General features: G+C 34.7%; 1 protein-coding gene across 1 annotated transcript in view; it reads left to right on the top strand.

Moving 5' to 3' along the window:
• Positions 1-23,963, top strand: part of LOC131035867 (succinate--CoA ligase [ADP-forming] subunit beta, mitochondrial) — a 111,902-nt gene that overhangs the window by 29,523 nt on the left and 58,416 nt on the right. The window contains exons 2-3 of the mRNA XM_057967616.2: positions 1,634-1,744; positions 20,452-20,563. Coding sequence (XP_057823599.2) covers positions 1,634-1,744; positions 20,452-20,563 — 223 coding nt within the window. The remainder of the gene's footprint in view (positions 1-1,633; positions 1,745-20,451; positions 20,564-23,963) is intronic.

Raw genomic sequence — 23,963 nt, 5'->3', positions numbered from 1 at the left:
TTTAGTTTTTACCTTTATTAGATTTGGTGCGGTGTGGATTAAAAAACAATAATAAAAATGTAAGTTCTCTCTTATTTAAATAGTTACTTGTTCTCTGTGGGTCTCACAGATTCCTACACTAAGTAAAACAACATTGTGAGGAAAGGAAAATAAAAAACTAAAAATTCTTGTGGCTTTCCCCAGCCCTTTTTGGGTGTTTCTTGAGTTAAGGAATATGATTTCTCCCTCGGTTGCTGTTCCCAGCTGCCAACTGCTACCTTCAGGCATTTGTTCAGGTTGGAATTGTGTTCTGGGAACATTGTTGTTTTGATAATGCCAATAGGTGCTACCACTTTGCCGTTGTGTCATTCAAAGCATGCATTTTACTCTTGAAATCTTTCCAGTTCAAGTAGTAAAGCTGTATGTTGTTGGAGTCAGGACATAGAGGACATTGTGACTTAATAACTTTTTCCTTTTTTAACAAGTTACCATAGTTCTCTGTCTTTTCGCTGTTCCCAGCTGCCAACTGCTATGTTCAGGCATTTGTTTAGCTTGGAATTGTGTTCTGGGAGCATTGTTGTTTTGATAATATCAATGGGTGCTACCACTTTGCCGTTGTGTCATTCAAAGCATGCATTTTACTCTTGAAATCTTTCCAGTTCAAGTAGTAAAGCTGTATGCTGTTGGAGTCAGGACATAGAGGACATTGTGACTTAGTAACTTTTTCCTTTTTTAACAAGTTATCATAGTACGAAACATTGAATAAAAAGGAGTCATGGGACATTCTTTGTTTGTGGATCTTACCTTTTGACAACCATAATGTTTGGATGTTTCTAAATAGGAAAGTCATTTATTCAACAAAGAAATGCCGATATTACAGGGTATGGTGATTGTTGATACCGTGTTAAGTTTTGTAGTTGGATCTTTTCTGGTGATTGTGTGATCAACATATGCCATACAGCTATAAATTAGTACCATGGCAATAGATTTAGGTTTTATTATTTTACTTTTTTCATTCTGGCATATTGTAAATAAAATAATCTTGCAGAAAAATATGTTGAACCTTCAATTTCTGGGTTTATGCTAGAACCCATGTTTCCTTGACTAAATTTTTATTTTTTGTTCATTGCATTGTGGGGTTAAAGGGAAGTAATCTGCAGTTTCCCATATGAAACGTTCACACATGCATTATTGCTCTCCATAGAAATTGGAAGTAGAACTGAATAGAATGAAAGAGCATAACAGGTTTTGGAAAAAATATCGACACTCAAAGGAAAATGCTATGGTATGCAATCAACTCACAAAAAAGTTTTACTTATATTAAAACTAAATGTAATTATTTTAATATAAACTGAACATTAATTCTGTTGCTTGTACTGAATTTATAAGGAACTATAGAAGATTCAAAAATACATGCATATGTTTGTATGGGTGCTCCCATGCACATGCACACTTACACGCACACACACATATGAAGTGTAATTGGTGGACAACAATATATGGAGATAAAACTTTTGTCCTTTAACATGATAAGTTAGCTCAATCTTGTTTCATGAAAGTCTTCACTATTTAATTGGTTATGTTGTATATTCATGATTAACGCATTGAACTTGTATCACTAAACATTTACCTTTTTTTTGGGATTTGTCAACAGGGTGCGAATTTAATGAGCAAATATGGAGTGAATGTACCAAAAGGTGTGGCTGTATCTTCAGTTGCAGAAGTGAAGCAGGCCATCAAAGATACTTTTCCTGGAGAGGAGGAGGTATGATATAGATGATTCATTAAGTCCATTGCAGAGAATTGGTAAATTTCCTTTTGGAATGAGTGAAATGTGCTGAGCATGAAATGCACTTGTATGCCTTGAAAGTTAGCAGCTTTTGTTCCTGTTATAGCCATCTTTCACCTTGTATATACTTTTGCGTAGCAAATTACCTACATAAATGTGAATGGACTGGAGTCTTTAAGTGATTATAATGATGTCTTAAACTAGTTTCTTGTTTTCATTTGTCACGTGTGACCTTTCTATGCTTGTTTTTACAGTAGTTTAGAAATAATACTAATTATGTTTCTATTATGGTGATCAAAATACTATGAAAAACAGCATGATCTGTGTGGGTTTGAGTGCACTGTTTTGACTATGATTGCTAATATTTGCTTTATCACTATTTGGATTTGTACACATCCACTTCATAGCATTCCCTAAAGGCATAATAGGAACGTATAGGTTGTATTTATGCTACTTGTTAATAGCATACCAGAGGCCTTCACACTTTCTTGTGACATAAATATGTGTCAAATTCCTCGGGGTCTATTAAATGGTTATTTTGCACATTTGCTTCCTTCAAATTTAATTATGTCAAATGTTTTGTGTGCTTGCGAATATGCATTTGTAATGTAGTTTATTGGTAGAGTTGATGTTTTTTAAAAGTTCAAATCTCATAAGGTAATTTACTTGGCTTAAGTATTTGGTGTCGGAAGGCACACTTCTGATTGATTAGACAGTGCTATGTTCATATTTGTGTGTGCATTTGATTTTTATTATCATGATATTTTTTAAGGGATTTTTATTGATTAGACACTTTCTTATTTAAGGCAAAAGACTTGGCTTAAGTAAAAAGGGTTTAAAGCTAAAAGAGAAATATTTTACTTGAGTAAGAGAGTTGAAAAGAAAATGATTTTTTCCTTTGTTCGGAAAAGAATGAGAGTATTCCTTTGTGAATAAATTGGTAAGCCAGTGATTAAAGACATTTAAGAAAGCCTTAACTTTAGTATTTTGGGGCTTGCATGCCTTTTATCTTAGCAAAAAGTGTTTTCGTAAGCAGATGTGGAATATTGATGAGAAGCTGTCACAAGGTTAATGTTTGTGTTCGAGTTCAACGAAGAAGAAATTTGAAACAAGTTCCTCAAGTGATAAAATTTTAAAAAAGTTCCTGATTAAATGACTGCTATTTGTACTTCTATTTTAATATACCATATTTAATATTAAAAATATTAAAATTGAACCTCTATAATATATATAACAATAGTTCATAAAGTTATAAACATTAAATCTTGTTGCAGACCCGCTTGCAGATTGGCTGAATCTAGGTTTGGTTCAAACTTGATCTATGATCTGGTTTGGTTTACTTGTGGATTTATACAGAATTCTGTGTGAAGACATTCGATTCAGTTGGGGTGAACTCGGGATGAATTCAAGGGAACCTAGGCAAACCCATCTGTCCTTTGCTTTTTTAATTTAATTTTTTTTTTTTTTTTGCTTTGATTTTGACTTAGGTGGCCTAATTTCACTAAAAGTCACCAAAAAACAAGTTCATTTTAGCTCATTTCTATTGCAAAAAACAAATATCATTCCAAGAGGTTGAACATTCATTTATGCTTGTTGAATCAACAACGGTAGTTGAAGATTGATCTTTGAAAGTCCTACAATGATGCCATTGTCATTCCTATGTATTTAGAAGTGCCCATTGGTTGCCAAGAAGACCGTAGAAGAATATTTTTGCAAAGAGGTAAGTTTTTTAAATTTGTTTTCTCTGTTTTTGTTTTGCAAACATGAAACAAACTTTTTGCTTCTTTTAAGTTTATTTTATTTTCCAAAGGAACTAGGTTTTATATATCTATTTTTTGTTTTGAATATGTTGTTTATAAAATATCTTGACATAGGAATCAATTGGAAGTTAGTTCTAGCTCCATAGCTTGACCTAAATTCAAAGTAGATTCGAGGTCTACTCTATGGAAGTATGCTGATATGATATGATTGGTTTTAGCTCCAAAGGGGTCAAGAGCTTAAGTTATGATAAGGTGCATGTCACCTTATTGGAAAAAGAGGTCAATCTCGTAGAAGGTTCATTAAAGCCCATAAGGGATTCATGGGTTGAGATAGGGGTCTCCATTGTTCTGGAGAGGTGAAAAGATGCGAAAAAATGACCCTTGATCAATGTCATATAGTGTCCCCTAAAGGGGAAATGTTTTCAAGAGTCGTGAATAGTGAGGGGTAGGTGAATGATGGTCAATTTATTGCTGATATTCTCATCGTAGCTATGGAGGAAGTGGGACCTCGTAATATTGTTGAAGTCATAACATACAGCATAGAGACTTCTAAAGCTGCTTGGTTGTTGGTTGGGAATGCTATTCATACATCTTTTAGACACCTTGTGTGGTCCACTCTCTCAATATTATGCTACAAAATATTGGGAATGCAATTGATTGGATCAAAGAGTTGTATGTAGCATAGTAGCAAAAATCGTTTAGGGAAAAAATCGGCAAACCAAAAGTATAAGATTTTTTGAAAAAATCGGCAAAAAATCGGGAAAATTTTGGATTTAAAAAAAACATAAAAATTGTAGAAAAAGGGACAAAAACCATTTTTTAAAGTAATTTCAGGGCATTTCCATAGCATAGAGATATAAAGCGCAAATAAAATAGAGTTTAACTTGTGAATTGTAGAAAATAATTTTTTGTTGTTTATATTCATATTACTGATTACATAGGCAAATAATCAGTTAACTTTTTAAGAGGGCAGTCACCAAATACACCAAATAGTTGTCTAAGTATTAACTAAGTCTATGAAGTAACTGAGATCAAAAGTTAACAGACAAATAGTAAAAGTAAAAGTCATTTTGAAGTGATCCAAGAATTCCATTGTGATTGGGGCAAGGAGTTTTGTAGGGTTAATTCAGTATTTTAGAAAGCTTATCAAATCATATTCCACAATTACAATGCTTTTTATCATAGTAACAAAAATCATTTGGGGAAAAAATCGGCAAACCAAAAGTATAAGATTTTCTGAAAAAATGGGTAAGAAATTGGATTTTAAAAAATCGTAAAAATTTGTAGAAAAATAGACACAAACTACTTTTTTAAAAAAACTCAAGGGTATTTCCATAGCATAGAGATATTGAGAGTAAATAAAATAGAGTTTAATCTATGAATTGTAGAAAATAGATTTTGTTGTTTATAATTATGTTGTTGATTACATAGGCAAATATTTATTTAACTTTTTAAAAGGGCAGTCACCAAATACACCAAATAGTTGTCTAAGTCCGAGATCAAAGATTAGCTAAGTCTATGAAGTAGCTAAGATCAAAATTTATCAGACTGAGATCCAACTATTGTTAGGAATTTAGTAAAAGTGGAAGCCATTTTGAAGTGATCCAAGATTTTCATTGTGATTGAGGCAAGGGGTTTTCTAGGGGTATTAGCGAAGTCTATGAAGTAGCTGAGATCAAAATCTATCAGACAAAGATCCAACTATTGCTAGGAATTTAGTAAAAGTGGAAGCCATTTTGAAGTGATCCAAGATTTTCATTGTGATTGAGACAAGGAGTTTAACCCATGAATTGTAGAAAATAGATTTTTGTTGTTTATATTCATATTGCTGATTACATAGGCAAATATTCATTTAACTTTTTAAAAGGGTAGTCACCAAATACACCAAATAGTTGTCTAAGTCTGAAATCAAAGATTAGCCAAGTCTATGAAGTAGCTGAGATCAAAATTTATCAGACAGAGATCCAACAATCATTAGGAGTTTAGTAAAAGTGGAAGCCATTTTGAAGTGGTCCAAGACTTTCATTGTGATTGAGGCAAGGAGTTTTCTAGGGGTAGTTCAATATTTGAGAAAGCCTATCAAATCATATTCCATAGTTGCAATGCTTTATATTCCTTGATGGCAATTGGTAAGTCTTTTATATGTGGTAGAATTCAACAAAAGGCATTTGTTTAGCTGAAGTAAAAGATTAGCAAGCCACTGGTTTTGGCAATACCTAGCTTGCAACTACTATTTTAGGTAGAGACAAATTTTAATGATTGTGTGTTGGAGGGTCTTTTATTACAACTATGTAAGCTTGTTTGTTGTCATTCAGATTTATTTTGTGGAGCACTTTAGATATATTGTTCACATTATGAATTGTATGTCTTTGTTTGAGCAAAAATTAACTATATCAATTAAAAATTAAAAATCATATATCTATATCTACATATATGAAATATGTCTTTGATTGTTTAGTGTTGTGGTAGAAAAACTCCATTGGTGAGGTAGCCACCAAGGTTCAAACCCCTACTGGGCCATTGAGCTCATGGGCTTTCTACCTTTGTTGGGTTGTTGAGCTCGTGGGTTTGAACAAGCGTGGGGAATGATAACCCCCCGAAAATGGACAAAATAACAAGCTTTTTCAACGTTGATTCCACATTGACTCTGATTTTGAACGTGATATAAATGCAAAAAATCTTTGAAAATTGGATCAACACTTGGTCAATGATTTTTTTGGGGAATAAATCGGCTAGCTCTAGGATTCAGGATTAATCAGGTATAATCGCGATTTTTTGCAGACTATTGCTTCATTGGTATGTAGAGGTTGAGGACGTCCAAATGTTTATCACAAAGAAACGAAACTCAGACTCGGCTCGGACTCGGCAAGGCCAAATCGGACTCGGACTCGGGACTCGGCGTCAGACTCGGCTCCAGACTCGGGAAAGTGAAAAACTCAAAAAATTTAGAGATTTTTTAAGATTTAAAACTTGTTTCATGCACCCTTTATTGAATACACCTTAAAGACACAATAACATCATCAAACTCGGCTCATTTGATTACATACACAAGTATACATCAATCACATAAGCATAAACGCAAATTGTAGCTGAAGAAAATAACAAACATAGATATATAAATATTGTCAAATGTATACAATATTACAAAACTCATGGAATAAAAAATCCATGTCATCATATGATCATCATCAAATGTTTCATACAAATACCAAAGGTAAATACAACTACAAGTCTATGGCTCAGAGGAGCCTGCACCATCCGGCCCCAGCCCCCTGCGAAGGCGTCTAAGGTAGTTCCTGGATGATTCGACTGCCATAGCCGCTCCCCGTGACACCATGCCATGCTCACCAACATTAGGAACATCCGTGTCACTATCTGCCTCTGAATCTCCTGTCTGTGCTCGTGCTCTCCGCTCCTCCTCTGCCATGGCTACAGTCTCAACCTCTATATCTACCTGGTCGATCCAATCAATGTCAGACTCGGAGGTTAAATTTTCTCTACTTCTATCGACACAGTTTCCCCCATATTTTTCGACGGGGGTTTGGGGGCAGCGCCCCCAAGGTGGGGTCAAGGGGCAGCGCCCCTTGCGCGCTTCCTGTCGCGATACAGGGCGAGGTCGAGGGGCAGCGCCCCGCGAGGCCAAAAAAACTTATTACAAGTCTGAATTAGGGTTTCTTTGAGAGTCTTCCTTAGGGCCTGGTTTTGCACTTGTTGCTAATTGGGTCTTGCTTGGTGAGTATCATTCTTGAAGGTCCGAGCTAGGTCAAGTTGGTGAGTGATAAAGTCTGGAATGTCATCCTGATCTTCAAATGCCCTGAAATTTGGCTAAGTCTGGAATGTCCTGATCCTGAAATTTGACTAAGTCTGGAAAACTGAAGAATCCTCCAAAAACTAGATTTTGCAATATAACTCCTGGAGGCCCGAAACCACTCTCAAACATCCTGACAGTTAAATGTTATATTCCATAAAATAATCCTGACGGAGAGACCAAAATGTCAAATTTCGCCCTTCCAAAAAAACTTATTACTTTTTAAAATGTTTTTTTTTTGTCATTTTATTAACCCAGCCAGTAGCCGAGTCTGGGGCTCAGGACTCGGCGAGTCTGGCGATTTTGAGCCAAAATCGCCAACTCAGCGAGTCTGGCGAGTTTACTCTCCAGACTCGGCCGAGTCCGGCGAGTTTACTCTCCAGACTCGGCCGAGTCCGAGTCCGAGCCCCTGGGACTCGTTTGGCCTGACTCGGACTCGGACTCGCCGAGTTTGGGCGATTTCGGGCGATTTTCGTTTCTCTGGTTTATCACCAATCACCACATTTCTTAAGGCATTTATAGATCATTTTTAAAATCGGAATTATTGGAGGTAAGTTAAGTTGTATGAAATTTTATATGTTCATAATTGGATTGCTTATTCTACTTCTTTAAAGTTTGTTTTGAATTATTCTATTTTTTTTTTTCAAATGGGTTGTTGAGACCTAATATGCCTCTAACACAATTTTCTTGAGACAACTTGTGAAGTTTGAGAGACACTTTCTAGCATGGTGATTAGCCAAAATTGGTCCATACGGAGGCAAAGCAACAGTGGGAGGGCAACAAATATTAAATGTATGATCCTCGATGGCTCTTGGTTGGATTGTGTGGAGCATAGATGAAAAACTCTGCGGGTTTTTCAAAAACTCGTGAGTACTCGCGCGTCAAAACCCTAGCCGAGTCACTCACCATTAAACTCGGCTCTGAGTTTCTATAAAAACATGCAGCGTTTTTGAGGAAATACTCGCGAAATCTCGTGGGTTAAACCCTATTTCTCGAGAAAAACTCGTTAGGAATTACAAATTTGATTCGCAACTTCTATTTTTTGGCCATGAGACAGGATGCACCAAGGTTTTTATCTTGGTTTTGAGCAAAAATAAAAATGTAATATGATTATATGACTGTATTTTCAATTGTTCGATAAAGTTACCGAGTTATTGCTGAGTTTTTTCCCGAGTTTTAAAAAATTTTTGGGCTTGCCGAGTCATTGCCGAGTTTTTCAACTATGGTGTGGAGTATCTTCTTAGTTTCATTGAGCAACAAATATTAAATGTATGATTCTCGATGGCTCTTGGTGGGATTGTGTGGAGTATCTTCTTGGTTTCATTGAGCTCATTTTGAGCATTATTCGTTATATTGACATGAACAAGCCTTTTTTGGGAGAGATATGTAATGACATCGGTTCAATGATTGAGGATTTGAAGAGCATCATAGATGTGAAAGAGCAAAAGAAAATTTCTTCAAATAAGTTCATACAATTATTGATGAAAGAGGGAACACAATGACTACCTCACTACATCTTGCCATTACATTGAGTACAAAATACTCGTGTTAAGATTCCTTCTATGCCAATAAGGGTTGCCCCATATATAGATTTTGAAGTTGTTGAAGGATACAAGGTAACATTTTGTAGACCCTTCCCTAATCTCGATATGCAAATTGTAGTCACGAGCAAGGTCATTGATTTTGTACATTCAAATGGTCAAAGTATTGATGCTCTTTGTGATAAGTTTAAGAAGGATGCTCATAGTTGGTGGTACTTCCATGAGCAACAATTTTAACACTTGCAACACTTTGCAATCAAAGTTTTATCATAAGTAAGTTTAATAAACTTTTATTTTTTAATCTTTAGAATTTCAACTTTCATTTATAGTTTTTAATTTTTCTATATTTTTATAATATATATCTCTATTTCTTTATTTTGTCTTCATGTATTACGAGTACATCTGCTTCTGAGAGGATTTGGAACACATATTCTTTCATCCACTTAGTAAAGGGCAATAGATTGCACTCAAAAAGAGTAGTGAGATCAGTATTTGTGCATTCAAACTCTCATCTCTTTGCTCACAAACAAGATGACTACAAGGAAGGGTACACAAACTTTTGGCATATAGAGTCAGAGCATACTGACTTGGATACTTCCACTTCCCAACATAGTGCACCTGAGGAGTCCGACAACCAACACATTTTTAGTGCAAGTGGCAATGGCATTGACATTGCTTGCTGTTCATCTAATCTTCAAAACTAATTGTTGAACTTCATATTATTATTATTTTAATACTGAACTTGAAGTTAGAACAATGAATATGTTCTAATATTTATTATTTATGTTTTAATTGAAATTCAAGTTTATGGTGGTTTTGTTGTTTATATGATGTTATGTGATATTCTAATCTTGGTGCTTTTAGGTATATATATTATATATATGATTTTTACATTTTTTTGTACGGATGAACCCAAAACAAACCCAAACCCACACATTTTTTGCTGGATCCACGAACTCAAACCAGGATCTATACCAGAACCAGTAACATAGATGTTAAAGAACATTTTTAATCCAAAAATTAAAACATAAAGGCTAAATTTAAAACATAAAGAAAATTTTCTGTCTGAGTTAAGGCTTGTAGGTCTCATATGCTCTATTATGCTTAGCATGCCTAACGTCTTCAGCAAGCAGATGTCACTCCTTTATAATGATAGTATGTGATACTTGTATGATGAATAGGGGATTGGAGACCATTTTAGTAATCTTCCGTAGTTGCTAGATCAAAAGATGATCTTCTTGTTTGTACGAATCTCTTTCAATGTCGTTCTTCATATTTACATTAAGTCTGCAAATTGAAACAGAAGAGGTGTAGTTTGTTTTGGACAGGAGGGGGCAATTGTGAATGTACATTTGGGTTGATGAAAGTGGGTCAGCACCAATAGATCAATGCAATGCATATGGTGTGTGCGAATGTATTGTCAGTGTCATCTTTTCATGGATCCACAGTTGCACATACTCATCTTGGTTGCATCTTTCATCAAATGGTTCCCTATCTGTTTCACAAATGACTTTGTTGTTCAAGAGTAGTAGTCAAGTATTCAAGTTGTTAAAAAGTAGCAACTGAGTGATGGTTGTCACCACTTGACTGCAGATGTGGCTTTGCCAGTGGAGAATTTTTTATTTAAAAAAATTGCCCCAAAAATAAGTATGGATGAATTTGAAGGGTTTTTTTGAGATCTGCTGGATTTTCATTTTCTATGATAAAATGTGAACTCTGTGACTTAGATGAGAAGGATGATTAGGATAAATTTTGAAGGTCCTTTTAGTGGCCTAGATTTGTTTGCAATGTAAGTAAATAAGCAAAGTATCTTAAATTTGTAGAGGTTGCTCCTAATGTGATATGTCTTGTCTAGGTAGCTGTTTTATTTTTTTGTGTTCAACAAGCTTTTTGAGTTTTGAAGACCTTAGCTAATTTGTATTTCAGAAGCATTTAATAAGAGATTGTGTGACTTTTATTTTGTCTTCAGTCTTGAGTTTTATGTGTGATTCTTAGCTCTTGCATTAGCTATAAGCTATTTTATTGTTGTATGGTTAAGTTTCCATTAGCTATAAGCTATTTTATTGTTGAATGGTTAAGTTTCTATCCATTTGGGGCATATTGTCTGGTTTTGGGAGTAATTATATATCACTCTGATACACGACCCTTTATTTGCATTTACTGTACAATTCTTTTTCCATCCATCCTTTGATTAGGGAGTGTTAGAATAGGGGAGCTGGTTTGATACTGGGGGTTTTTTGAGCACAAGAAAACACTGCTTAGGCTTCCCATTGTCATGATCATGCTGTGGACACATTTATCAGACAATTTGGTGCATGAACACGACCAAAGAGTAGGGTTTTGTGAGTAGCTCATGCGTGCAATCAAGTATATGTTCAGTGCACAGGACAGAGGGGAGACAGATGATGCCATTGCCAATTTTTTTTTTTCAAATAGCTTTCCATTTTTGCTAAGATAGCCAAAACAGGTACACCTTATGTGCCTCATAGGTATTCTTGCAATGAAGATTTTGATTTGGCTTAATTTGTGAATGAGAACTACTGCAAGAGTTTATGGAAACTCAGCAAGCACATTCTGCCTTATGGAACAAGTTTAGCTAGTCCAGTGACTGGCTATTTCATTTAGTGGGGAGGGTAGTTGAGACAGCAAAACAGGTCCTTGGAGAATTTGCTGTTTTGATCAAAAACTTTTTTAGATTATGCTACTGGTAATAACCCTTTGATCATACATATATGGACTATATGAAGTGATGGAAGTTATCTTATCTTAGCAATGAATAAATGTTATTTATTTTAAATTGTGATCTGTTTATTGCTTGTATTTATTTGTAAGTCCTTGTACGCCAAAGTAACAGCTGTTAATAACATGGGTCAGATTTGACTTTTCATAAAAATTTTGCACCTCTTCCATGTTTTGGATAACCAATAGTATAACGCAATGGATGTGGTGTTGTCCCAAGCTTGGGCTTTTAAGGTTAGCATAAGTCATGTTCTTATTGACTTTAGTGTCCATATTAAAATGGAGACCTGTCCAAAGTTCAAAATTAGAGAGTGGGGAGTGGCGACCTGTGCTTGTGAAAGAAAAGGCACAAACCCTTTCATCATACATATATGGACAATATGAAGTGATGGATGTCATCTTATCTTAGCAATGAATAAACGTTATTTGTTTTAAATTGTGATCTGTTTATTGCTGGTATTTATTTGTAAGTCCATGTATGCCAAAGTAGCAGCTGTTCGTAACATGGTTCAGATTTGGCTTTTCATAAAATTTTTGTGCCTTTTCCATGTTTTGGATAACCAGTAGCATAATGCTATGGATGTGGTGTTGTCCCAAGCTTGGGCTTTTAAGTTTAGCAAAAGTCATGTTCTTATGGCCTTTAGTGTCCATATTGAGATGGAGACCTGTCCAAATATTAAAATTAGAGAGTGGGGAGTGGCGACCTGTGCTTGTGAAAGAAAAGGCACAGGCTTTCTGCTTTTGGGTTTGATGTTAAAGGATTTCCTTGTTTATTGTGTGCTACAGACATTTAAGATTTGATGTTATGTAGGGTTTAGCTTTGTTTCATGTTGAGGGATGATTCTGTTCTTTTGCAATAAAAATCTGTCGTGCTAGGCATTTGTCATATTGATGACTTGTAGAAGCCAAAGGACTTAGTTCTTTTGCCCAAAGATGGCTGTGAGTTTGTTGCTTTTATGGTGCTGATTGAAGGCTGATTTTGTTGAATTGCTGAGGCTGAGCATAAGATTTGGCAATGGTGCCTTTACCTACTTTTCAGTTTAAGACTTAACTTCTTTAGCACAAAATTGAAGGCGGATTTTCGCAGTTTTAGCAACACGTCTGTATGTCTCCAAGAATGATATTGATGAGGAACACAATGTTTGTCCTTTATACAAGGTCTGATTGCTGACTTATTTAAGAATATTGTTATGCTATGTGTTGTGTGTTGGCAATTTTGTATGAATTTTTCCATGTATACTCAAGGCAATTTGGTCACAACTTTGGCATAACTACCCTTGTCAAACACCAAGTTTGACTGGATACACAACTTGATTGCTTGTACTTAGAAATTTTGTCGTACTTTTGTATAACTTTTTTTGTTATTGTTGTGCTTCATATTATGAGATATAGTGAAATTCTATACTATACTTTGTACACAGCCATTCATTGCTTATGTTAGGTGATGCATATTAATGATGCAATAACATAACATTAGTTATGTCTAAAAGGTAACTTATTGTAAGTTACAACACCACAGTAACTTTCTCCTACAATAACAAAATACAACCATGACCTTGGTGAATGGGAAAATAGATTGTTGTTTCAAATGATCATGTTCATTTTGCTCTCTCTTTAGACCTTTGCAATGTACTTGAATCACAACAATATGCAAATAATGAAAGGAATACTTGTGTGGGATGCTGCAATGCAGCTTGAATGTGATACCTTGATGAAAAATCATCATTGATACTCACCATGGCAGCCAAATTTGGTTGGAATGTCTATTAAATGGGTTATAAGAGCACCTTCTTGAATGGGCATTTAGACGAGGAGGTTTACTTGGTGCAATTTGAAAGATTTCAAGTGCTTGGTAGTGATCATTTGGTTTGTTGGCTTCTAAATCTTTGTGCTTAAGTAGATTCAACAAGCCTAGTATACAAAAACTGATCAACATCTTTAAGAATTTGGACACAGATGAAGTCTATTTGATTTGATTCTCTATGTCAAAAGTGATGGTGATGTCATTGTAATTCTTGTTGTCTATGCTGATAATTTTACCATCATAGGTACTAGGGCCATTGTATTTTAACATGTGAAATTTGATTTCTTTAAACTTTTCAATGTGCTTGAATCACAATGATATGCAAAAATGAAAGGTAAAGTGGAATGGGAGGCTTCCCATGCAGGTTGAATGTGATGCCTTGATGGAAAATCATAGTTGTTATAGCACATATGGTCACATTTAAGTTGATTCTCTCCAGGTAGCCAAATTTGGTTGGAAGGCGTATTAAATGTGTTATAGCAGCACCATCTTCAATGGGGATTTAGATAAGGGGGTTTACATGGTGCAATTTGAAAGATTTCGTGTACTTGGTAGTGATTATTTGGTTTGTTGGCTTCTAATTTTTTGTGCTTAAGTGGATTCAGCAAGCCTTGTATATAAAAATTGAACAACATCTTCAATATTTTGGATTTAGATGAAGTCTAGTTGATTAAATTTTCTAAATGTCAAAAGTGATGGTGATGACATTGTATTTCTTATTGTGTAGGTTGATAATTGTGCCATCATAGGTAGCAGGGCTACATCATTGCAATATGTGAAATTTTATTTTTGTTCTGCTCTTGACATGATAGATTTAGGCCTCATGTAGTTTTGCTTAAGTTTGAAGTTTTGGCAAAATGACATTTTATTTTCATGGTTTATGTTAAGTATGCTACCAATCTTTTGGAATGGTTTTCTATGGTTGATTGGAATCATTTCCTACATCTATAGAGGTCAGACCAAAGTTACTGGCTTATGATCATTTATCATTAGTCATTTTGCACAAATTGGTGGGCAATTTGATATATCATACATCTAGATGATTGGATCTTTAATTTTTATTAAGTTATCTCTATCATTTTTAAGCTCAATCAAATATTTTTTTAATTGACAAGCAACAAATCATGGTTACAATAGGTTAAAGGTACTTTTGACCTTGGCATTCTGTATTAGAGGATAGATGGTTCCAAGTTGACAAAATATACAAATTCATATTGGGCTAGTGCAATTGATACTCAAAGACCAGTTATTGGCTATATTTTTTTTTCAGCTTAATAGTTGTTTCATGGCAAAACAAGCTTTAGTGCACTGTAGCTTTATCTTCCACTTGAGTACAACACATTTGTGAATGTTGGTTTAGAGGCAACATGGTTGTATTGAGTATTGATTTATTTGCTTTTCTCTAGACTACATCAAATCCATGTTTTTGTGACTATTAGGCAGTTGTGAAGTTATTGACAAAGCTAGCTGATCATATTTGCACTAAGCACATTGAGGTTCATCACTACATTATGCAATTAGTTGGCATTGATGATCTTTCTCTTTCTGGTAGTGAATTGCATTATCGTCATCCTCACTACCATGAACTTGATGCACTTGCATGTTTATATGAGCTTTGCCAACTTGTGATCAATCTTAGTAAAACTAAGGTTGTGATTTTCAACATCTTCAAACATTTTCTTTCTAGATTCCAATTCTTCTACAAAAGGAAACCATCAGAGATCATAGCAATATACATCTACTTGGTAGTTCCATTTTTTGGCCCATACTTTAGTATGAAACTTGCCACTCAATTATGCCTTTGTCTCGGAAATTTTTTTGGATCCACGTCAAGGATATCTCGTCAAAGGTATGCCTTCTGATAATACAATCATCAAACCTATATTTTATATGTGTTGAGGTTTAGGGACCAAGTTTGGGAAATATTAATTGGGCTTGTATTGATAGGGTCTAGACTCTCATGATGCAACACATGACCTATTGCATATAGACTGTTCCTTAATGCATCATTTAAGTCATGTTTGCCGCTCAAACTTTATTCCTTGGGACTATCTACAAGCTTACTTTCTACATCCAACGACTTAGATCCATGGGAGGTTTTATATAAGATTGTGAGATAACCCCCCACTTAGCTCTTTGGAGAGAATTGTATTAATGGACCCCACTAAACATTGACATTGTTGGTATTTTGAGAATAGCTCTCTCCTATCTATTGATATCTCTATTGATGGTATATTTTTGTACTCCTTGGATGCTTCTTATCAATCGTCAACTACTCATGAAGGTGGTCATCACTAAAGCTATGAAAGAGGATACCTATAAATTGTACATTGGGTTTCTTGGACCTCTCCCCTTGAGCTACTTGTCCTAGGCCTTTTTATGGAGAAGATTTCCTACAAGTATTGGATGATATCATATGTTGTGCTCTCATTGCCCAGTTTAGGGTGTGCTCTCACTAGCAATGAGTTGAGGGGATGCATTTTTTGTCTTTGCCTTCATTTAGAAGTTAGAGGCTAGGAACACTTCATTTTCCCACATCCCATTTATTATGTGGTCTAGGGAAGATGCCAGTGCATATATTGAAACTTATTTAACACTTTATCTACTTTCTTCAAATATCCAGACCAATAGTGCGTGGCCCTTTATCTTTGGAAGGCTGTGACCTTTCAACACAAATCCCTATAGGGAGTCCCTCTAGGCCCAACATGTTCTCTTTTGTTTGCTTTGAAGAGCACACGGTTATACTGAGAGGTCCGGGGGGTGGTGAATCAGCATAACAACCAATTTAAACTTTTTCAACTTCAATCACAAGTATATAACTTATCTCATTAACATATTCATTGTACACCAACATTCATATGTAATCTAACTAATATGAATACAAATAGAACACAAGATATATATGTGGAAACCCTTATGGGAGAAAACCATGGTAAATCAATGCTTTTATGTATTTCTTCTTTTACAATTTATGTAGGCACCGACCTACTAGAGGCACCAACCCCTAACTCTGTTTGTGAGCACCAACTCCCAAATCTGATTTTCCACCTTTACAATGTTGCTATAACAACGGATGATGGATACTATTTTTCTCCACAAATCTGATAATGTTTCCTTATCAACTCAGCTATAGACTGATCATATAATGATAAAAAATCTCCTCATAATGATCTCCTATAAACTTCATAAATCTGCTCTCAAATCTACTCTAAGTCTGCTTCATATATCTGCTTGAATCTGCTTCACAAGTCTGCTTAAATCTGTCTCATTTGTCTGAACAAATCTGCTATAGTCTGATAAAAATCTGCCACCAAAATGGCCACAATCTTCACTTCGAAATCTGCTATAGAATGACAGCATTACTGCCCCTAAACTGATATAATAATCACATCAAATCAGCACACATATGCCACATGAATTTTTTCTCACAACATATTCTTCTTTTCACAAAATCTTCCTTTTCAGACACCCAGATTTTCCCTTCATTATCTCTGCAATAACTTTATCTTTACAACAGCATTATATCATCACACATTTCTATGAATTCTTTATTTTCAGAGTTAATATCTCAGAATTCAGAAATATTTCTTCAACATCATATCCACACTCTTTTCTCAGAATTTTTCTTTTTATTACACTCACCACTTATTCAGCATACATTCTACACTCACTCGTACCAATAAAAAAACACACCTGAAGATTTTTATCTTCCTTATATATATACATTCGAAGGATATCCCATAGTGATGTCTTCTATAGTCACCGCTTTATAGGAGACACATCTCTCCGAAATAAATCACTTCTCTTCCTACATGAAGTGTCATACCTTTATGAATAAGAGTTATGACTAATAGTTTAGTCAAATTAATAATTTACTTACCAGCCATGTAATCCATCTCCAATTAGAAATACAACCTTTTGCTGATTATTTGATAGTTAACGGTTAGGGTTACTTTGATGTGTTAAACATTGTCTAAAAATTATGAGTATCGGTCCATAGATTATCTTCGATACTTGTAATAGTTATACGTTTTTTCAATACGTTATAGTTAACTTAGTTTATTTTCTTTTAACATAATCATTTGCTGTATTTTACTTGACCCTGATTATCTGCCTGTGTATCTATCAGTGAAAATAAAGTCTTTGAAAGTCGTTTTCACTCTTTCATTAAACCTGCTGCTTTCTATGAGTCAATTTGTCTTCAATAGTAAAGTCGCTGTGCATTTTTTTTAAGTCAATTACATCAAAGGCTTAATATGAATCGGCTGTCTTCAAGCGCTTTCACATACCCTTATACCCAAGTCGATAAACTTTCCGCCACTTAATATGCTGCATTTAAAACTTGTTCACAAACACTTCCTGATTGTAGCTTTACGAATTACCAATCAGTTTTTGTTAATTGGCCAGCATAGAATTCAATCCAAACTGACTGTGTGACGTATTGTATACTTTCACCATGTAAACATATCCATTAGTTGCTCTCAATTCATTCTTTATCATTCACATCGCTGTTCACTGCATACAATCAAGGACTTGAGTATATTGATTGTTTCTTATTAAACGCATCTAATACCCTCATTCATGGATGAAGTCGGTCTGATCACTAAGTAGGCCATATTGATGATGAAGTCGCCATCTTTTATTTATCAAGTCGCTGCCTTTACTTTTCAATTTTAGGCGACTTTGTCAAACATAGAACATGGATAAAGTTGTCCATAGAATGGAATCGCTGCCTTATTACTAATCACTGCATTAATAACCATATTCATTGCTTCTTTCTTAATGGTTATTTCCAGATTTATATATACGAATCACTGTCAGCATTTTGATGAAGCCCTTACAATCTGCCACCAAAAATCTGTTTTATATTGTTATTTTTCTTCAAATCACGATAGTATAGTTTGCTGTGCATCATAACACATTGTCTTCTTAATATATGAATCACTGTTCATATACCAATCATAGTCGCCGTTCTATACTTTCCACCCTTTCTGTCATATCAGTGATAATAGCCGCATTCTAAATGGGATCATTATTATAATCGACCCTTTCTTCATTATCAGATTCGTCATGTATAACAAATCCTCACTTTTCTTCCATCACTATTCACGGTTTCATGAATCCAATCATAGAATATTGCTACATATGTTAATGGCATGCTCCTTTGCTTACATCACTGTCTGTTATCTCTGTGTACCGATCACTGTAATGCAGATCAGTTTCATATGTATGGATCACTGTCTCATGTAAGTAGTCTTTGTGACTTGTTCCATGGTTTAGTGACCGTTGGCCTTTATGCTGCTGTATATAAACATATATGTATTCTGTAGCCATTTGTTGTTGTAGTCATGTCTTGCTGTGTATGTACAGTATTATATATCAGAATATACAGTATATATTCTCAGTCACTATGCTCTGATCACTGTATACCTACATCTTCTATATGGAGTTCATCTTCAATACTGATCAGTAATCTGATCATGGAGATGCCTTCTTGATGTCTTCTTCATATAAATCACAGCTATCCAATTATATAAATCATCACCTTTGACAGTACTAATTGTCTTCTTACATCTTTGACATCAAAGACATCTAATTCCTTTGACATCAATGACAACATTTCCATCATGCTTTCCTAGGATGTTCCCTTCTTAGAAGATTCTATTGTAAACCGATGTATTCTTCAGTTACCTTGACCTATATTTGGTCACTTATGGACATTAATATACTTATCTTATGCTCACTATTGCACATCTTAGGGACAATTTGCTGATTTACTGACTAAATCTCTATGTATATTTTTGTTGTCAAATTTTGGGACAAAGTTGGAGTTGTCTCTTGGTACTAGACTTTGTAAACATAGGAATTTATTGCTTACGTTAAATGATGTAATAACATCACATTAGTTATATCTTGAAGTTAGTTTACAATTAAATTACAACTGCCAATATAACTTCCCCCAAACAATAATAAACTCAGGCATGCACACAGTGAATTGTGTGCCATCCAAAACTCTAAAAGTCTATTCATTCATTCTTCTAACACATGAAAACTTTTGTTGTGAAGAGACTGTATGAACACGTTCTTCATCCTCATTGTTCTTTGTGATTTTCACTCTTTTGGTGAATAATCTTCTGCCAAGGGATGGTGGTTAACAACATTTTCTTTATAGGGAAGGTGTTCTCTTATTAATTGTTGAATTTTTTTGATTGGGAAGTTTGATTTGAACTTTTGACCTGCATGTGCCTAGCTCATTTGTATCAATTTGGTTGTCTTCAATTTGGGGAGTGTTGAGAGTCTGAGACAGACTTAATCTTTGAAAGGGTTGGCTGCTGAATGAATGTTCATTTGAATCCCTTTGTTTTAAAGCTAACCTACCAAAGAATTCATGTGTAGTGGTGATAGAGAAGCATGGTAACCTGTTCATTTGGAAACTGTTTTAGGCTTAGGCTTGTATCCTCTTTTATTTTCTTGACATGTTCAGGATTCATCTGTTTTATATTCAACCCCTTTGTTAGGTAGTCTCTTTTACTGTCGTGCTTATGGTTTGGCTCTAGCTAAAATCTTGTAGGCTCTTTTTGGATTCATGTGAATGTCTACTGATTGCATTTTGGAGCCCCATTGATCTATTATAGTTATCTGTCAAATATGTAATTCTTTTTTCTTTATGAGTTCGTTTCGATCTTGCATTACTGAAGATTGTAACATTATGCTTGAAAGAGAATCCTTTCTGTAGCTTCTCTTGAATCTGCATGGTTAGAGTTACCTCCTGGGTTTCATGTTTCAGCTTCTAGAGTAATGGCTTTTAAAATAGATCAATGCCGCAATCATTATTGAAAGAGCATATGTAAAAGTTCAAGAGTTTTTTTCTCTTGCATTATAGTTATGTGAAGCACAACTTTATAGATGTTATCTTTCATGCTCCCTATTGTGGTGGTCTATTGCTATCATTGTTCTAAGCTGAAGAGACTAAATTTAAATCTCTCTCTCTCTCTCTCTCTCTCTCACTCTCATAATAAACACTCATGCAGGTTGTTATCAAAAGTCAAGTTCTTGCTGGTGGTCGAGGATTGGGAACATTTAAGAATGGATTTAAAGGCGGTGTTCATATTGTTAAAACTGAGAAAGCAGAGGATGTTGCAGGTAAATATAGTGTCTTGTTTTACTTTTTAACAAATAAAAGCTACTGTTGTACTTACATTAGTTTCAGCTTTTATCTCAATGTAATTTGAATGACAAAAATGAAAAAATCCAGGAGTTTTTGTTCTATTCTGTTCTTGCCTTAGTAAGGATAAGCATATTTTCTGTATTATATATCTGTTGGCAATGCAATGTTTAAGTAAATTATTGATTTCAGCAGTCGTTTTTCTAATAAAAATGTAAATAAATGATTTCGGCATTTGTTTTTCTAATAAACATTGAACAAGTTTGGACATAATATTTAATTACTTGTTTGATACACTATATACGTCAGTATTAATTACACACTCTTTTATGCGATTAGGATACATTCATTCTGACCTTTGTGTAAGTTGTCATTGTTTTATATTAGTTCTTTCATATTTGTTTTTGTTTTCTTTGGTTGTAAGAACCATGCCCACTACAGGCTGCATTCTATGCACAAAATGCTATTGCTTACCTGATTAAGCTTACAGGTACCTTTCTGCCAGAAATGACTTAATCATCCATATTTCAAAATCCCAATTCTGCTGATTACAAGAATTGAACCCTGGTTGGTGCTTTGAAACTCACCAACTCCTTTATTACACCACAAGACTTGATATTTTTCTTTTTTTTTAAAGAGTTGTGGTCAAGAATTCTTTGAGATATCTTAGGCTTTGCCTTAAGACATTGTATGTGACATATTAGTAACCCCATAGACAGCTTCTTGGTTGTTTATAGGATTTGGTGTAAAATTTTGAAAAGATAGGGATACATACACAAGGAAATTGCTGTTTAATTTTAGGATTTACTACATGCAGATTATAGAGACTTTATATGATAAGTGTTGCATTGTGTGCACAGTGGTCAGGTGTGGACATTGATAATGTTTTTATTCTCTTTTATTTTTTCGTGCTAATCTCCACTTCGTTGCCTTGATCTGTTGTTTGGTCTTAGACCCGGAGTTGAGGACACTGTTTATGAACTGGATTTTGTGTATTTTTTTTTTTCTGGTTTATCCATAATTGGAAACCAGAAAATGCAAGGAGTATTTACATTGTTTTAGATTATGATGCAGGAGCATCCAAGGTGTCAGAGCAATCTTGCATCAACCAAAAAACTATTTTCTTCATGTTTGTTTTGTTTTGCAAGTTTCCTTAAGTGTCATAGTCATATTCTTACCACTACAGTGTGCATGCTTGAACTCAGTAGAACCATTTTTTTTTGACTTAGCAAAAACTTGGCAACTTAAAATAAAATACTTAATTTTTTAAAACAGCACAAATTTATGCCAAATTTTTTTAACAAAATGTATCAAACAAGTCTTTAAAATGTTGGGGAAGTACTTCCTATTAGATTTGAATATAAAATTCCATTGTCTTTGAAAATCATCATCATGATTTGCATAGCCATGAAAGTAACAAATTAGAAGATTTGCAATTTTTGCTTCCATTCTTTTGTGAGAAATTGGGCAGAGGGTTTTTTCTCGTACTTATTTGTGGCTCCTTGCTCTGCGTAGAAGGCTGTGGCTTGACCTTGCTACTACATGGCATTGGCTCCTCCTTTGCCTCATGTGTGATATTATCGAGCATGATGTCATTCAATCCAACCACTTTTTCTTTTGTTGTAAACACACCCTCCATGGTTTACCTCTCAAACACAATGATATCATCCTTGTGAACATGGGCTTCTCCTCATCTTGCACGATCAGTTGCTGTAGGGATTAATATCATCCTAGTTTATAAGCTCTTGTGTAGATGTGTCATCTGCCTCTATTTTGCAAAGCCTAAGGTTCTATTGCATAAATCCTATGTCATTGAGGTATTGCAAAGTCAACTTATTGTGCTTCCTTGTGTGAATGGCCTCAAACAAACTCTGATTTTACTTGCATCCAAAAGCACAGAAGTACTTCGAGGATGAGACAATTTAGAGGGCTAGCTTTTGAAGATTTGGGGTATTTCCATCACAACTGCCCATCAAAAAATTGTGAATAAGATGTTGAAAAGCTTGTAAATAAGCAATATTAATAATTGTAATTTGAGAATTGTAGAATATTAGTAAAAATTTCAGTTTTTTGTTATTTGGTGTCTGGGTGGAAATTAGGTTTGTCCCCTGAGCCTGACCTGCTCAAAATAATTATATCTACACATAAGATTCCATGGAAGGTTTTAATGATATTTTTGTTTTTATTAGATGGGGTTGCAGTCCATTTTTTAAGGAGTGGTGCAATTAGTACTCACATCACAAATCCTATTGTAAGAAAGAAAACCAAAATCTTAGAATTAAAATATGTAATGTTTTGTATTTATGTCTCAATATTTAAGAGCAACCAGAAAAAAGATTCCATAACAGGCTCTATAGATAGATTTGTCTGATGCTTTTGTTTCATGGACAGCAAGCTAGAGGAGTACGCTCCTTTCTTATTACAACAATGTTACAATGCTAGTAGAATAACAAAATAAGTACTCACATCATTAATCGCTGCTCGGCCTGGTCGGTGATCTGATCTGAATCAGATTGATAATTATTTTGAATTTTCTCTAATCACTAGCACAATTTCCAAAGCTGTGGTGTTTTCCTCTGATTGGATGCATGGTCCCTGAGGCCAGTTTAATCGCAAATGAATTGGGTTTTGTAAATTACTTACTTTTTGAAAATTTCATCAAAACCTCATTTTTATGTTGCAGATTTGTGTTTTGCTAAAATAATTAAGCCTTGGATTGATTAGGGCACATTCAAGAACACTCAATCTTTAGTGAATATCTGTTCCTTGCTTTGACAGCCATGTCTTTTTGAAGGGTTTAGAGCTTGGTTAAAACAATAAAATCATGAAAATGGTATGTCTCATGAAGGTCCATGTGGTGTCAATGGCCTTAATTTGGTCTTGGTGGCAGGGGCTCGTTCTCTTTGTCCCACCCTTCATGGTGACAGGGATAGTGCAAGGGCCACTGACCCTTGACCTTATTTGCACGCTTGGTTATTTAAAACCCAAAAAACAGATTTGTTTTGTGCTGTGCTGGATGGAAAAGGAGCGTTTTTTCCTTTATTTGGCATGAAATTAAAAAGAAAAAGGTTTTTTTCTTCTATTTCTACGAGTTTTTCAGCATTTATTTATTTTCCATATTTTCCAGATTTATTGAAGAGATTTCTTTTGGTTTGCCGAGTCAATCCTCAGAAATATTTTTTTGCTACTAAGGTTATATGAAATCCAGGCTTTAGTTTTTATATTTTGAATTATTTTAAACGATAATTTTGAAGGCTGAGCTTCTATCCTCAGGTAATTAATGGGCTTTAGTTATTTTAGTTGGTACTTTATGTAGTTTTCTGGATGCGTGTTCTTATATCCTGTAAAACTGGTCTTTATTGTTCCTATCTTTGTTCT

Source organism: Cryptomeria japonica, chromosome 8 (assembly GCF_030272615.1).
Source record: "Cryptomeria japonica chromosome 8, Sugi_1.0, whole genome shotgun sequence".
NCBI classification, from domain to species: domain Eukaryota; kingdom Viridiplantae; phylum Streptophyta; class Pinopsida; order Cupressales; family Cupressaceae; genus Cryptomeria; species Cryptomeria japonica.
Note: the sequence above shows the minus strand (reverse complement) of the source record. Positions and strands in the feature narration are given on the sequence as shown.